The sequence below is a fragment of the Pseudomassariella vexata genome, assembly GCF_002105095.1.
Source record: "Pseudomassariella vexata strain CBS 129021 chromosome Unknown BCR38scaffold_5, whole genome shotgun sequence".
NCBI classification, from domain to species: Eukaryota; Fungi; Ascomycota; class Sordariomycetes; order Amphisphaeriales; family Pseudomassariaceae; genus Pseudomassariella; species Pseudomassariella vexata.
In genome coordinates this window covers 1423049-1439261 of record NW_024467960.1, presented here as the reverse complement: position 1 = coordinate 1439261, position 16213 = coordinate 1423049, and the positions used below count along the sequence as shown (strand labels likewise).

At 50.7% G+C, this 16213-nt stretch overlaps 6 protein-coding genes across 6 annotated transcripts; 4 read left to right on the top strand and 2 right to left on the bottom strand.

Moving 5' to 3' along the window:
* Positions 1–1346, bottom strand: BCR38DRAFT_456798 (uncharacterized protein; the record flags this gene model as incomplete). Its single annotated transcript, XM_040861960.1, has 2 exons — positions 1–1079; positions 1133–1346. 2 exons carry the CDS (start codon positions 1344–1346, stop codon positions 1–3), a joined length of 1293 nt encoding a protein of 430 aa, XP_040717149.1.
* A 2831-nt stretch (positions 1347–4177) lies between these two features.
* Positions 4178–7680, bottom strand: BCR38DRAFT_429509 (uncharacterized protein; the record flags this gene model as incomplete). Its single annotated transcript, XM_040859969.1, has 1 exon — positions 4178–7680. A coding segment is annotated over exon 1 (3286 nt), but the record flags the coding sequence as incomplete, so codon positions are not given.
* A 326-nt stretch (positions 7681–8006) lies between these two features.
* Positions 8007–8672, top strand: BCR38DRAFT_340298 (uncharacterized protein; the record flags this gene model as incomplete). Its single annotated transcript, XM_040855776.1, has 3 exons — positions 8007–8177; positions 8247–8558; positions 8622–8672. The coding sequence occupies 3 exons, from the start codon at positions 8007–8009 to the stop codon at positions 8670–8672; spliced, it is 534 nt and encodes a 177-aa protein (XP_040717147.1).
* A 1056-nt stretch (positions 8673–9728) lies between these two features.
* Positions 9729–10582, top strand: BCR38DRAFT_319153 (uncharacterized protein; the record flags this gene model as incomplete). The annotated part of the gene is made up of 4 exons (XM_040854751.1): positions 9729–9825; positions 9931–10129; positions 10196–10455; positions 10521–10582. Coding segments are annotated over 4 exons (618 nt in total), but the record flags the coding sequence as incomplete, so codon positions are not given.
* Positions 10521–11365, top strand: BCR38DRAFT_523014 (uncharacterized protein; the record flags this gene model as incomplete). The annotated part of the gene is made up of 2 exons (XM_040865250.1): positions 10521–11213; positions 11334–11365. Coding segments are annotated over exons 1-2 (684 nt in total), but the record flags the coding sequence as incomplete, so codon positions are not given.
* A 3370-nt stretch (positions 11366–14735) lies between these two features.
* Positions 14736–15928, top strand: BCR38DRAFT_483831 (uncharacterized protein; the record flags this gene model as incomplete). Its single annotated transcript, XM_040863676.1, has 3 exons — positions 14736–15135; positions 15203–15610; positions 15666–15928. The coding sequence occupies 3 exons, from the start codon at positions 14736–14738 to the stop codon at positions 15926–15928; spliced, it is 1071 nt and encodes a 356-aa protein (XP_040717144.1).
* Positions 15929–16213: the final 285 nt, after the last annotated feature.

The window sequence follows — 16213 nt, the reverse complement described above, 5'->3', positions numbered from 1 at the left end:
CTAACCCTCCCACACCCAATTTTGGTTGACCCCGTCTCCATTCCTCCTCAACTTCTTCAGAGCATACCCATAATCCCCCTGGTTCGGCGTCCGCAACAACGTGTGTATGTGAAACCTCTCCGGCTGTCCATTCGCCAAAAACACCCCTCCATGGTGATCAAACTCGACCACAATCACCGGGCTCTGTATCCGGTAATAAAACGCATCGTCGTCCCCCCACCCGCCAATCCAGCAGAAATACGTCTCCCCAAAATGCCTCTCCACATCCTTGACCTTGAGCTCCCTCGCGCGTTTCGGTAAATACAGAAAATACTGGTTCAGAATCCCATGAACAAGCTCCTTCTGCCCCGCCGATAGATTATCGACTACGATGCCCTCATACGGAACAATCCGATTATCCCGGTACGCACCGAGCACATGCCGCTGGTCGTCGTGGTTCCACCGTCCCTTGGGCATCTTCTCATCTTTCATCTTCTCATAGATCCTTGCCTTTTCCTTCTCTTCCGCACTTAAGCTCTGCATCAACTGCAACCCCAACCGCTCCTCCTCATGCAGGATCCGCGTCCCCTTGTACGGCCCATCATCAATCAAGTTCGGCTCTGCGCCCGTGAACCACGGACTCACGACGATCTGCGACCCGTACAGAAACACGGACAGACAGAGGTGATGGCCGTAGAAGCTGAAGCCCCAGGGGTTGGTCGTGGAGGGCGTCCCGAAGACGCACCAATTGTACGAGAACTCATTCATTACCTTGGAGGCGTGCACGAGCTCACCTAGGAAGTGGTTCACGCGCATGGCACCGATGGCTTTTTCATAGCCCTCGGGTGAGAGGGTCGTTTCCAGGACTTTGAGCACGGAGGCGCGTAGAGGCGCGGCAATCTCGTCGAGCCGGATGCCCTTGTTGGAGATGAGGAACTCAGGGTTCGACCATGTGCGCCATTCGGGCGAGTCGATGTGCAAGAGCGTTTTGGTCTTCTGCTCGGGTGTCAACTGGCTTAGGACGGTTTCAGTGGCGGATACGATATCTGCAATCGGGACGCCTTCGTCCCGGAGCTCGAACAAGTCGGGTCTTGGGGTTCCTATGTCTTGATGAGTTATGAGACCCTTTCCCATTAGGCGACTGGGTGCACACCATCCGTAGTGACACCCCGAAATGGCTCCTGGAGCAGTTCCTTCCAATGCATCACTAGTCCATACAGCCATGGCGGCCTCTGGAGTTCTAAAAGCTCTGCTGAGTGAGAATAGGCATCACATTCGACGAGGCGTGTGAAGCGGGGCGTCGAAAGGTCCGGGAGGTAGTCGCGAAAGCTTTTGGACTTCGCAACCTGGGCTTGATTGCTGGCCATGGTGAGTGAATAGCTGGTATGAAAGATGATTTGGTATGAAGATGGATGGTGATGGAAGAGTTCGACCGAGACGAGTCGAGTTTTCTTAGCCCCTCGCGATGGAATTTCTGGACAACCTGTAACCCGTCTTCTTAAGTTCGCTGCAAGGTGTAAAGATAGCCGTAGGTTGACTTAACACAGTCTCCGAGAAGCACCTAGCTTGCGCGGGTTCAACGAGCACACGAAGTTGAGTTTCAGAGCATGACATGAAGTCGGTCCTTGATTTTAACCCGACCCCATTCCCCAAGCGCCCCCCGCAGCGCATAGTCAATGGCGCGACATCGTGTGTTGTGGGGATGAAGCGGGGTTACCCGTCGTCCACCACAGGGAGAGATCTCGGCATCGTGGGCAGTTCATTCGGCCGCAGGACCAATGACGCAGCTTCTGGAAGTGAATGCCTCGCCTTGGTCTTTGCCAGCCGACAAATGGCTTACGTTTTATAGTTTCGAGCGTTCTGCATCGCCCCTCAACCAACTCCACCCCGAGTTCGACGGCTTTAAAGTGGTGAAGCCATGTCGGTCAAATTCATTCCCCATCGCCTATTTGTAGGGTCTATCTCATACACACATCCCGTGTCCTTTTCTAGCCTATGCGTGATGGCCTATACCAATGTAAAAAAATCAGCCACCTTCGAGATGACTCCGTGCCCCGTGCCTTTCCCCCATCTCCCTTTGTACAATGCGAAAGTGCAACCCAGAGTTCTGATAATATACACACATGAGTGGCCCTGAGCAAGATAAAAGACGAGACCTAGAAGCGACCCTATCGCTTTCGTGTGTCTTTCCCTTTCTTGCTCTTGCCCTTCTTTTTATCCCGTGGCAACTCCAAAGGCGTGCCCTCGAGCAGTCGCGCCATAGTGCCCAACATGAAATCATCAATGTTTTTTACACGCTCCCCCCATGCATTAAGCTCGATTTCGACATCTTCGGCCGACTGGTCATAAAGACCAAGATTGGACTTTCCCACTCCAGGGGCGGCGGACACTTCTCTCGTAGTTGGCGTACCCTGCCTTGCACTTGACGTTCCAGATGCGGACACGATAGGCGCCTTCTCGTCAAAGTCGGCTTCGTCTTCCTGGATCTCTTTCTCCGCCACGCGTGCAGCATCAACATCCTCACGGTCCTCGGCTTGTGCCAACACTTTGCCAACAGCTCTATCGCCACCCCCTGTTGATTCGGCACCACCTAGCACACGATCCATAGCATCACCCGCGACATCAGCGGCGGCTTCGTCGCCAACGCCGCGCATAACGTCCGCAACCGAAAGTTTATTGAAGTAATCAGTGGTGAAGCCACCTTCTTGGATGACGACATCATCAAGCATCTGCTTCTGGCTAGCCTTGCGAAGAATGTTGGCCTCAATGGTATGTTCGCTGACAAGACGATATATGTGCACATCGCGTGTTTGGCCAATACGATGGCAGCGGTCCTGGCATTGCTTGTCCATTGCGGGGTTCCAATCTTGGTCGTAGAAAATGACTGTGTCTGCGCCCGTTAAATTGATTCCCAAACCACCAGATCTTGTGCTGAGGATGAAGGCCAGGATGCGTGGGTCATTATTGAAACGGTCCGTCAGAATTTGACGCTGCTCAACCTTGGTGGCGCCATCAAGTCGCAGGTACTTGTGACCATGAATATTGAGGAATTGCTCCAGAATATCGAGGACTTTGGTCATTTGCGTGAAGATGAGAGCACGGTGGCCACCTGATTGTAGCTTTCGCAACAGACGATCGAGGGCTTGGAGTTTACCACAGTCGTACTGGAGGAGGCGGTTGTCGGGAAACTGGATACTGAGGCGCATGCGAGCTTCGTGCCATGGATCTGGTGGAGGCTCTTTGGGCATGAACGGAGCGTTGGCGTAACGGACGGGTGCCGAGAGCTTTAGGTCCACCTCGTTGAATGCGTTGACACCCTCAGAGCCGATCACGAATCGATCCATGTCTCTCGTCACCACAGCCGGGGTGATGCAGGCAAACTTGGAGATGATGGATTTCATCGATGCAGATCGCTGGTCCAAGCTGTAAACCATGGATCGCAGAACTGGCGAGTCCTCTTCAAACCATGCCATGATTTTTGCGGGAACTTTGGGCCGTGGCTTGTAGGGGCGTTCATCTACGCCTATGGTCAAGGCGTCTCGCAGCCGTTTGCCGTAAATTGGACGTTGCTGTCGCCGAAGTGCGTTGAGGTAAACGCAATGCTGAAGCTCTTCGAAACGACCCCATCGAGCGGCGCTTTCGAGATAGACTATGTTCGACTCGACAGTAGAAGGGTCCAAATTGGTGTAAGCGGCCTGAGATCGTGTTTTCTGAGCTTCCCTGAGGTCCATGAGTGCACGATGAGAGCTTAAATGTGACACGAGCTCACACGCAGTTTTCGACAGCCCTTCGTGCTCCGTGGGAATGAAGTTGAGGAAGCTTAAGCTGACAGTGCTCATGGGGTTTTCTCGGAGCAGCTTTTCCTTGAAAAGGCTGTTTGTAGAAGCGTACTCGCCGATAACAGAAGTATATTGTCGGAAAGAAGTCATGATGGGGCGTTCGACAAACAGATCAGGATGGTTGCACACTTTGCGCAGCTGCATCAGACAGTTGATGACCGAGATATAGTTCCCAGATGCGAGAGCCTCCCGTGTGTCAGTGCGAGCCAGGAATCCATCGTACAGCTCTCGTTGTCGTCGAGACAGGCGGCAAAACTCAACGTGTTCATACTTGCCCGGCATCTGCTTCTCGACGTCTGCTTTAAGCCGACGTAGAAGATAGGGCCGCAGAACCTTGTGAAGTTTTGCAATAATCGCTCGGGCTTCGTCGTCCATTTGCTCCCTTCCACTTTCCAAAATTTGGGATTCTGGCTTGTGAAACCAGTCCTGAAATTCCGCCAGGTCAGCAAAACCGCCAACGCCATTCTCGGACGGCATTAAAAAGAACAATAGTGACCAGAGTTCGGTCAGATTGTTCTGAAGGGGTGTTCCTGTCAATAATAGTCTAGCTCGAGTGTTGAAACCTAGGAGGGTCTGCCATCGTTTGGACTTGAAATTTTTGATGTTATGAGCCTCGTCTAGGATCATGTAGTGCCATTGTCGGCGCTTGAATACTTGCTGGTCTTGAAGAACAATCTGGTACGACGTGATGCAGACATTCCACATATCGTCAGTCTTCCAGCCGTGACGCTTCCGCTTGCGTTCCTCTATGCTGCCATAGTAGGATAAAACTTTGAATCCCGGGCACCACTTCTTAAACTCCATTTCCCAGTTGAGCATAACACTAGTCGGGACAATGACTAGGTGGGGGCCCCAAACTTCATGATGACCAGCGAGATGTGCAAGGAGGGCGATGGTCTGGATGGTCTTGCCGAGACCCATTTCGTCCGCCAGGATGCCGTTTGTCTTGTTCTGGTACAGCCCAGCCAGCCAATCTAAACCATAATGCTGGTATTCACGTAGGTTGCCACGCAGTAGGAAGGGCACTTCTGTACTAGGAACCTGAGCCTGTGGAGACGTGGACCTGCTCACGCCAGACTTGATCACGGAAGATGCAGTGTCAGCGTCTGAAGGTTTGCTGTCGGTAGTCCGTGGCGACTGACTAGGATCGCGGCTGGCTGTGTTTGTCGTGATATCCGTCCCGGGACTAGTCTGGGTGGCGTCCGGAGGCGCTGTCACTTCAACACTTGGGACTGCTGCTGTTCCCTCGGCAACGTTTGTAGTGGATGTCTTGTTGCTACTTTCCTGGCGTGCCAGTTCGGTGGCGTTAAGCATCTCCATTTCCACATCTGCCGGCTTCAAGGGTCCCGGTATCGTGGCCATCGTATCAGGTTTATTTGCCTCGTACGGGTTGGAAGGTGGATCGATAGGAAGTTGATCAGTAGACGATGGCTCCAGCGGTATCGCATCAGTCAACCCTTGGGTAACACCATCGCATTGCTTGGTGACCTTGTTGTGGTAAGGAGGATGCTCAGGAGTTGTTCCTAAGGACAGCTCTTCGCCGTTTGCAATCTCTTCGCTGACACCATTGGATAGCTCAGGTGAATGCCCATTTGTCGTAGGCGGCGCATCCTCCCTTAGCTTCTTCAATTCAGACTTGCCGAAAAGCAAACCAAGCATGCCAGATGGTGCGTCATCTTCCTCAGAGTCACCATCATCAGCCTCAGATCCATCGTCGTCGCCGCTGTCCATGCCTTCATCGCTGGTGCCCAAATCATCGTCCATGTCAACAGACTCGTCGCTCGTATCGTCTCCATCGGCCAGATGTGATCGAACTACTTGCTCTTGGTCCTCGTAAACACCATTGCGCATCTTGTCCGAGGTTGGTAGATCGGGAACATTGGCGTACTTCTCTCGTAGCTCCTCCTGAGTCAATCCGAAATCTGACGCGGTGGATTTGGCATCATCGTCATCATCAGATGAAGACATGATGTCGTCTCGTCCATCTATCTCAATCTCGGAGCCAGGCTCGTCTTCCGACACCATTTCTTCCTCCACTTCCTCATCCTCCATATCCGACATGTCGAGATCTTCGTCATCTTCTTCATCCTCATCGGAGGGCAGCTCCGAGTCAAAATGTGCTCGGCGCGCTTGCAGTTTCATCTCGGACATATTGACTGCTTCGTTCAGGGCAGCTTTGACCCTTTTCTGTTCGGCAGTCTCCCATTCCTCCAGCCGGCGACGGTTGATCTCATTCTTGACGTTCTCCCAGGTGCCAATGACTGCTTTGACGACAATCTTGTATCTGGCAATCCACACCAACCTCACTTCAGCTTCAATTTGTTCTGCGGATTTGGGTTGTCTCCGAATCCACTCGTCTCGACAAGCTTCTGCTAGTCTTTTGGCCGCTTGCTTGTGCCGCTGCTGCTCCATGAGCATCAGCTTCCTGAAATTCATCATAGCTTTGACAACATGGTCCGCATGAGCCCATAGTCTAGGAGGCTCTTCGGCAGGCTCAGGGACATATACGGAACATAGTTGCTCGCTGAGTAGGCCGCCTGGTTGCGCCTCCTGCTCAATGCGCTTGATGAGTCTCGCATCTCTTTTGGCCTGTGCGTCAGTGTAGGCGGCGCTATCGTCTGTTTCATCGTGCCAACCACCATCTTTGATATCTATGCTGGGTGCTTTCAAGATATAATCGGCAAAGTTTTCACCAAGTTTGGGTCGCGCAATGGTTTGCCCGGGCAAGACATTGACTTGCGCTGGGTGAACTAGTGGTATGGTGGGGGGTCTCAAGCGTAATCGAATTCGAGTCGGACGTGCGTTTGGGCTGTCTTGAATTGCTTGCCGCGACTCATCGGGGGAGTCGTCGAGACTTTCTCGGACGGGTCGAGAGCTTCGTCGCGTTTTATTCGACGTGCGCTTCGGCGATGTTTGCGCCGGGGGAGATGGGGAGCGTCTTCGATTTGTTCTTGGGGAGGTCCTCGTTCCATTTGTTTGTGACCTTCTGGCTGATTTGGAAGGGGGGGCACAATATTTAGAGGAGCTCCCTTTGGCAGTAGACGTGTTGCTTCGGTGGCCGTTGACATGCCCGCTGGTCTTGGGTATTGCCTGCTTGTCCTTGGTTGAGATAGTGCCTCCGGGTTCATGCAGAGCACCTCTAGTCATCCGCTTGGCTCCTTGAGGCTGAAGGTCAATAGGCAGACGGTTGATACGTCCCGATTTTCGTTTGCCGCCCTCGTTGAAGGTTGTTGGCCCCTCAGCCTCGAATTTCTTCCATGGGGGAGATATTGAAGGAGCCTTTCGCTTCGAGGGGTTTGGAGGTGGGGTTGCAACTCGACGACGCTTGGCAGGTCTATCGTCGAGGTTGTCTTCGTTGTGAACTTCACCGCTTCTCGCATCTTCGGCATCCTCATCTTGGGGTGCGGTTTGCGGAACTGACTCGTCAAGAAGAGGCTCATCGTCGTCCGACTTTATCGGCGTTAATTCAGAGCCACTGCTGAGGTCGCCTAATTCGTCGGTTTTCAGTGGGGGCAGTAACGACTGTGGATGAGCGTGGCCATTTTCTGCCACGAACTCACGTATGGGTTGAGTCGCGGATGATGTCTCTTCAAAATTTGTCGTGTCGTGTGCGGGTGCAGCATCGACCGACGCGGTGCCCGTCATAGCTGTCCAGGGCGTGTGGAAGAGAAAATAGACCTCGAACTCGATGAATATTGCATTTGAAGGGGCCAAAAGTACGTCTACAGATGGAGAAATGACATGAGAGCATTGATACGAAGTCTGAACATGTTCAGAGCCTTGCGTCGATGATTATGATGGAATTTGTGTCGAAAAAGCTGTTTCCCACTATAAAGTAGGATGATGACCTTTTTTTCCGCCGTCGGTCAATCGCGTCTTTTCGACGTTGCAGCCCGCCCCAAAGCCCAAGTGTAATATTCATCAGCACTCCAACTTTACTTTCAAGTGGGGGCCGCTGCCTGGAGCTTGGTCTTGCCCGCAATATTGATTCTCCGCCACATTACAAGCTCCAGGGCTGTCGACCACTCACGACCGGGAGCTTGGTAATTAGCAATTGGCAATTGACCTCATCAGACACCTATCACCAGAGACTCAATACAATCGACCGGCATTGAGGCTCCCAGCAGGCGACGGTACGAACGAATTGCCTATTTTGCGGCAACCTTAGCTGACCTGGTCGCATTCCAGATGCTTCACCGTCGAATTGCGCAGGCTCCGGCCCTGCGATCGCTGGCATCACGACGACTACCTCTAGTTCAACGAAGAGGCTTCCTGCCAAACTCTCTAAATGACCGGGCCATCTATGATGAAAAGTTCCCTGACCTTCCGAAGTTAACGGATGCAGAAGACCCTGGCCAGGTCAGTCGCTCTCCAATTCGGCTCTCAGCGCAGGCGAGGGCGTGATTGCAATGCTAATGGTGGATGCAGAACGGTGGCTACATCAACCCACCGCCTATCAAGCGACAATTCCGCGACCCCTACGGTGACTGGTGGGACAAGCAAGAGCGAAGGAACTTTGGCGAGCCAGTGCATGAGGACCACGATGTGATGGGCATGTTTACGCCACACGAGTACACTTGGGTCTCGCCAGGGAAGGGCGCACTTCAAGTCGGCGCTTTCATGCTGACTTTCTTTGGCGTCTGCTATTTGGTCGCCATCACATATCCTGACAAGCAGTCATATCCAAGGGAGTTTGAGGGAGGGTTGGAGAGAGAATTGGGTGGCAAAGGCGCTACGAGGGTAAGCTCTGCAGTGGAACCCAACGCGGAGGACCATTGAATGTGATACTAATGATGAATACAGGCGAGAGCACCTGGTGACCCAGAGCCATTCCAGACTGAGACGCTGGACTAGGAGAGCTGTACGTATACTAAAGTGGAAGGACGAGTACATATAGCAACGCAAAAAAAACAAGAGGGCCTCAGGTGCTCTCAATTGCAACAACAACAATATGAAGTAGCAATGACTGCAAAGCCCTCCCCTTTTGTGAACTGAAATCCAATGGTTGTATCTCTTCTAGATTACTATATTGGAGATTGTCATCTTCATCCCAGTGCTTGATATCTGAGTACCGTGAAAGATTTCATTCAGTACCTTGATCTTGAATTATCAATCCGGTGTAGACTATTATGGAGTAAAACATGTAAGATTACCCGATTTCGACTTGCAATCATGGACTTAGGCAATTTCTTCAGGAAGAGACCGCAGTTAGGCATAGGTAGGATTAGATGCACACTTCTATTAGCTATCATATATTGTCCTTTTAATGTCTATTCACCCTTGCAAATTACATTGTCCTGAATTTACTCATTGCCATACAAAGTCCCGATCGAGCTTCTAATCTTGTCTCAGGGTCATAGAACCCCAGGCATTTTCTAGATTCGATATCATCGTACCGCGAAGGGACTTACCTGGGCAAGTACATAATAGGTAAGATATCACGTAATGGCCCAACTTTGATCGCAGCTACTTATCATTGAGCGCTACCTTCCTGGCTGTAGTGCCATTACAGGGTTCCCTGTCCTCATCGCCTACCTTCAGCCAAGCACCCCAAATCTGGAAGCGACGACCAAGTCACAGGCTGCGCCGAAGCCACCCGCTCAGGACTTGTCTCGCACCCGCAAATGGGGTTGTTCATGTCTTCTAGTATACAAGAACATGCTGGACGGTCTCCACCAACCTTTTCCTGGTGAACGTACTTGCTTTCATCTAGAGCTCCGAGAGACTCCGAGTCTCTGCCATTTCCCTACATCTACAATTTTGAAGACAATTTCATCCCACGCCTTTCGCTCTTAGATCAATCCCCCTCTCTCAATCCTTCAAGGGTCTGTCATACCCTTTCCTGTCCTCAATTACTTAGTTTCTCTTTCGCAGTATTTCGTCGGCGACTTTTGTTAGCCGTCTGACAAGATGCGCTACGATGACTGGGATGTTCTTCTGTTCCCCAAGGGATCGAAGGTGCCGTTGAAGGAGTTCAAAACCAACTGCCATGTGGTTAACGATATCGGTGCGTTTCTGATCTGGCCCAATCCAGCCTAATCCATTATCCGCTACACGGACGAAACACTGGCTGTCGGCATTGCGCGAATAGAGACTGACCGTAACTGTCTAGAATTCGTCCATACGAGTGGATCCTACGGACTTCCAACAATGACCTGCTTTATGCCTGGTCTGCCTACCGGAACACCGTTCAATATCTCTCTCCACAGCTGGAAAGCCCCTGAGGTTAGCCAGTACACCAAGAACTATAGCGAACATGACGAACTTGTCAAGTTTGAAGCACGTGTCTTTATTGATGGCCGCTTGGCTGCGTATGTCCTCCAAGCCGTTCATCCGCTTGACATACGGTCGAAATACTGATTCTGGTATCTCTACAGTACGGCTTCCTTCCATCAAGGGGGCGTGTGGCCTCAACTGCTCTGCCAGAGTTTCGACTTCACAAAGAATGGAGAGCTCCAGGATCTCAAGTTCCCTGCGTTCCGTGACGAAGTACTCCGCCAGAGCTACTGGAACCCTGCAGATGACCTTGGCCGAATCAAGATTGTTATCAGCGAAGGGTTTCCCCGCGACTCTCTGAGCGTGCCAATGGAGAGAGTGAAGAATATTGTTGCCTTCTCATTCCAGCATGCTCCCATCGGTAAACGCACATTCTTGCTTTCATCTCTGGCCGTTCATCCGGACTAATGTCATGTCTTTTCTCAGAAATTCTCGAGAGCTCCGGTATTGCGTGGCCGAACCCTGCCATGTGGCGACGCGGCCCCTTCAACCCAACCATGCCTGTTCCCTCGCATCAAGGTGGGGTCGAAGCTCATCTGCACTCTCCCCGCCGTGGATCCGGTCTCGATAGCAATACTTCGTCTTCTTCTGGCTACGCTTCAGTAATGCCCGGGATGTCGAATATCCAAACATCCAGCTTCTTGGGTACCATGCCCAACACGCAAGCTTTCCTTCAGCGTGGAGGCATGGGCGAAATTAGCAGCACCAGCAGCAACTACACGAACCCACAAAACCACCTCGGCTCTGGTTCGACCTCGTACATAGACTGGGCCAGTTCTAGCAATAACTTCGGCTCCGTTGGTCAGAGCCAGAACCTTGAGACCGGCAAGTCCAATCACAACGGTTCCACCAAACGAAGGGTGCACAGGGATACAAGCAAGGTCTCTGGCACCGATACCAGCATGTCTGGATACAACCGGCTCAGTTCAGGAAACGCTTCGCAGTATATAACTGACCTGCAACATCTAAACTTTGCCTTTCCTGGTACCAGTGGCTCCGGAGATGCCGACACTAGCACAGCAACGCTCAAGGTGGCTACTAACACGCCCACAACACTAGCGGGGCAGAGTTTCGTAGATGAACTTCTTGCCGAAAGCAACAACCATGGTACACCAGGACGTATGTCGACACCCCAGGATTCCTGTGCGAAGTATTTCCACGGCGGCCTACAACCGCAGCTTCGCGCACGCCCTCTTACTCGTTTTGCGACCGCAAATACTGACCTTCAACTTATGGCAGACAACTCAAGCGACTTGTTCTCACACTCCAACACTTCTAATAATCTTTCGGACGATCTCGCGACTTCGTTGACGCAGTCGTTGCTTAACCAGCCCCTGCCCATTCATGAAGCTGCTGCAGCATCCATCCAGCTCCCGGCCAGCGAAGTCAAGTCTCGCAAGGAGACTCGTTTCGCGGACAATGCGGAATCCTCGTCGAACCAAAATACGCCCACTGCACATGGAGGAGGCCTTGACCACGTCGACATGCGCAGGGTCTCACAGACGGTGTTCGCTGGGATGAATCAACTGTCTGGTAAGGACTCTTTGAGCCGAGAGACCAGTGGGAGTTCGACCTCTACCTCTAATATTGCGATGTCTCCGCACGAGTTTTCGGGCCTATTCAGCAATCGGTCAACCTCGGGTGGCGAGTTTGGCACCAACCTTACCAATAGCAAAGGCTCCAAGAATCTTGGTACATTCGGTCAGCCGACTCTGGAAGTTTCCACTCCTGGCTCAACTGCATCTGGAGACAAAGCAAACCAGTTGAGCGATAGCCGCGTTGGCAGTGGGATGGGCCCCGGCAGTGAAAAGGGAACGAAAAGGACGAGGCACTTCATTCCAGCCAGTGCCAAGGCTATTGATGATGAGGACGAACCCCGCTGCAGCAGCCCCAAGGTTAGGATTGGGTTTGGCGATCAAGGGGTCGTTGGTTGAATGAGGAAGTTCGATGATGGGAGAGGTGTCGAACTCCTGGGAGATGTACAACGACCGGCGAATGCGCTCTATCGTTCGAACCAGCGTGATTGGAGCGATGGCTTGTGGAGCTCAGCTAATTTCGAGGGAGCATTGAATATTCCTCTGAATATTGGAGGACGGAGCACTCGTTAGAAGTCATACCGGCTGCCAGTATTACTTGATCAATTAGCCTGGCGATAACCTGTCCATCTGGTGTAGGCCGATGCGAGAAACAAGCATGTTTTTTTGGTTGAACGGAAGTTGGACTTGGTCAATATTTCTACGATTGCAATAGAGCATGCGTAGTCTTGGTTGGTTTTGGACGAAGCTTAGGGGTATCTACCGTAGTTACCTTACCTCACGACCATGGCTCAGAGCTGGTGCAGCGCTAGGGTAATTCACAAGACTGATAGCATAATTTTGAAATTCCCATTGGCTTCTCCATTACCTTTCCATTGCAGACTAGAGATATCTGGGGTGGAGATGCCCCTGGGAGCGGCCCAGGCGGATAAAGAAATATACTTAAGTAAACAGTGCACCAAGGGTGGAACAATGTGGGATAGCCTGACATTCCAGTGTAGTAAAACGAATAACCTGGATATTGATCTGCATCGGTCGGGGTACTGTTTTATCCTCTGACGCCTCAGGGCACTGTTGCAGGTCTGTTGGCAGGATTTCTGTTGCTGCCAGGACTTGACGAATCACAACATCGGCCAACACTGGGGTCGACCTAGGCACGGGGAAGATGCTTCAACAGGAATCTGACAAATCTTATGGCATGTGTCCATATCAGATGATTCAGAAACAAATGTCTACGCTGTTATATGTGAATGTGGGCAATACAGGTAAGAGAGTTGGATTAGTGATGATGATGGGCCTACCTACCAGGAATCTCCAGCTACACAAGGGCTATTTATGGGCAATTGGCCCAAGCGCTGCACCGAGAACCTAGCTGATGTGCTTAGGGCACGTGTGTATCCTGGTCGATCTGACCTCACAGGACTCAAGTCACGAATATCAGGATTGATTTCGTGCCAAGTCAGTTGTGTGGTTCAGATCTCTTTTGATGGTGTTTTTTCTAGAAAGCTCAGCTATTTCCGAAGCTACGAAATGTTGCTTAAGAGCAACGATGTAGCCAATCAGATCCTCTGATTTGGATCCACACACGCAACGGTCAGATTATTTTTTTGGATGCCGGCCAGAGCTTTGCGAGGAAGGTATTAAACCAAGACGAAACATCATTACTAAGAAATGAACTAGGGAATATGTTACACTTTGCAAATGAGGCACCTAGAGAAATAAGAACAACCGGAAAGACAAATATCAATATATCCAAAGACTTGTAATCAGCCCTCAGAACTCTTATTTGATTATTGTAAAGAACTTGAAGTTTTGTGCTAATATTAAGTATGCATCAATTTTAGACATCATTTTCCTATAGTGTTTATGGCAGCAACTGATTCTTGACAGCTTCCAAATTCTCAGCCAATGTGTATCCCTAAGACCAATGAACAGGAATGAGCCACCATTGGTCCTTTCGTTGCGTATTGCTGCTCATTAAATCTCAGAAAGGTATGTATCAATCGTAGGGATTGAACTGCGTCTCGGAGCAGGAGCCTTGGCCTTACGTTACCAAGATGAGCCAAGCAGTTTTTCAATCCAATCATGTACGCCTTTGTTTCATTGATGGATGCTTTGATATAGTGAACTAAATATTATGGGTGTCCAATGTGAGACTGCATCATTGTACGCATGATGCGGGTCGTAGCGCTGGTCATGGTGCTTACATGGTCCATCATTGTCCCTGTGGGAATTTACTAGTCCAAGAAAACCAGTTTGGGTCTGACTTGGAATGTAGGGAGTAGGATAATGAACACATTGGCATGTGCTCAAAGAATTTTCGTCCCTGGACGACCATGGCAACTAAGCCTTTGTAGAATACGTTAACCTAACTTCCGCGGTACACAAGGGCCGCCGATATAGCTAAAATCTATATAGCTGATTGGTAATGCTAGCTAGAATAAATTTGAATTCGTGCTTATGACCAATTTATGCTGCCAGTTCTTTTAGCCAACTAGTTATACCCTCCTAGATCTTGTAATACTCTAGTTTGGATCTCAAACCGGATTCTTTGTAACCTCGCGCCTACCTGATTCTGAAGCTGCACGATGTCCAGAGTTTACAGACTGAAGACCCTAACATAGGCTTACCCCAATGCGACGCTGATATACGTCCATCAACTTGCCTACTCCCAAAAGCTCCGTCTCCCACGCCATCACGGGGAATTTCATTCTATACGCAGTGTATTATTAAGTTCGTAAATCGAGTATGATGTCCCGCGTCTTGGACATTGTCACTTATACTAGTTTAGCATTAGGTTAGCCCCTGTTAAGAAAATATGCATGTCTGTACGCGACGTACTTCTACCCCACTCCAGCAGCAATCTGAAATACATGCCCAGATGCTTATGTATCTCTCATACACATTCCCCCATTCTTGATTGCCTCGGCAATATCGTGGTCGCATGTCCGTCTATGGTTGCATACATATGCAGATCAAGTCCCCATTCTTGGCATACGTGTCCGTCCAACGACCCGTATCTCATATAGCAGCATCGCTCATACGATTTATCAAGCCCTCGCGATACCAACCTGGATACTTGTTTTTACTGCAGTCAATCTCAACCATGGATACGGCTACCAAGCAGTACACTGGTATGAACGACCATGGCGACCATATTGACACCGGTATCGGCGGAAAACGACTCGTCAGTAGCCATACACCGCCACCTGGAACCTTCACAGATATCCCAATCATTGACCTTTCTGACGCTGCATCACCAGCGCTTGAGTCACGCAGGGAAATTGCCAAGGCTATCCATCATGCCTGCGTCAATGTCGGTTTCTTCTACATCAAGAACCACGGCGTGCCACGGGATATTATTGAGGGCTGCCACAAGGAGGCACATCGCTTCTTCCATGAGCTCTCGCTCGAAGACAAGATGGAGCTAGATATGAAGAAGAACAAGGAGTTTTACGGATATGCGCCGATTCAGACACAAATGCCACCAGGCGCGAGCAAGAAGCGTAACCCTCTACTTTTCATCTATCAAGCTATTCCTCATTCACTCTATGGGGCTAACGTAAGCGAAAGGCGTCTTTGAGTCTGTCAACTTCGGTTACGAACCGACCATGGACCTAGGGGCAACAGGCACCGAAGACAACGGCCCATCCTTCTGGCCACCAGAAGACAAGCTTCCTGGTTTCAAGCACAACATCGGGCTGTACTACTCTGAAGTCATGGCTCTCTCGCGCCGCCTTCTCCACCTGTTCGCCTTAGGGCTGGATCTCGAGGAGGAATACTTTGACCAGTTCTGCAAGAAGCCCGGCGTGCTGCTGAAGCTGAATCACTACCCCGCTGCCATACCGGAAAGCCAGGATACGGCGGGTATACATGCGCATAGCGATTTCGAGGGGTTCACTATCCTGTGCCAAGACGAGGTGAAGAGTTTGGAAGTGCTGAGCAAAGATGGGCATTGGATCCCGGTGGACCCTATTCCAGGTATCACTGGACCCCTAAACGGATGAATTCTAGGCCACACGCTGACACAAAGTAGGCACGTTTGTTGTTAACATCGGAGATGCGATGAGCATGTGGACCAACGACCTCTTCCTTTCCACTATCCATCGAGCTTACAACAAGGAGGGTAAAGCTCGGTATTCCATCCCTTTCTTCTTTGGTGCTGACTACGATGCTGTGATGGAAACGTTGCCGAGTTGTGTTTCGGAGGACAGGCCAGCCAAGTATAAGCCAATCACGGCAGGGGAGCATGTGAAGATGAAGCTAAATAAGACATACCCGAAGACTGCCCAAGTCTGAAGCATTGGTGGTGGACTATTTGCCTCTTGTTTGGGTATTAATCGAGACAGTAAATCAAGATATCCGTTATGCCCTGCTACGACTCGGGTACTCCTATTGCCCCTATCAATCGCGACGTACTGGCATCTAAACAACATGATAATATCAATGCGTCGTTATACTCATCTGAAAAAGCCGCAGCATAGCTGAAATTCATGGTCAAGCAGTGCTCCATATCCTATTAGATTGCAAAATCCATCATTTAGCAGCACAATTGCTACAAATGCGGTAACTTGGCGTTGTGGC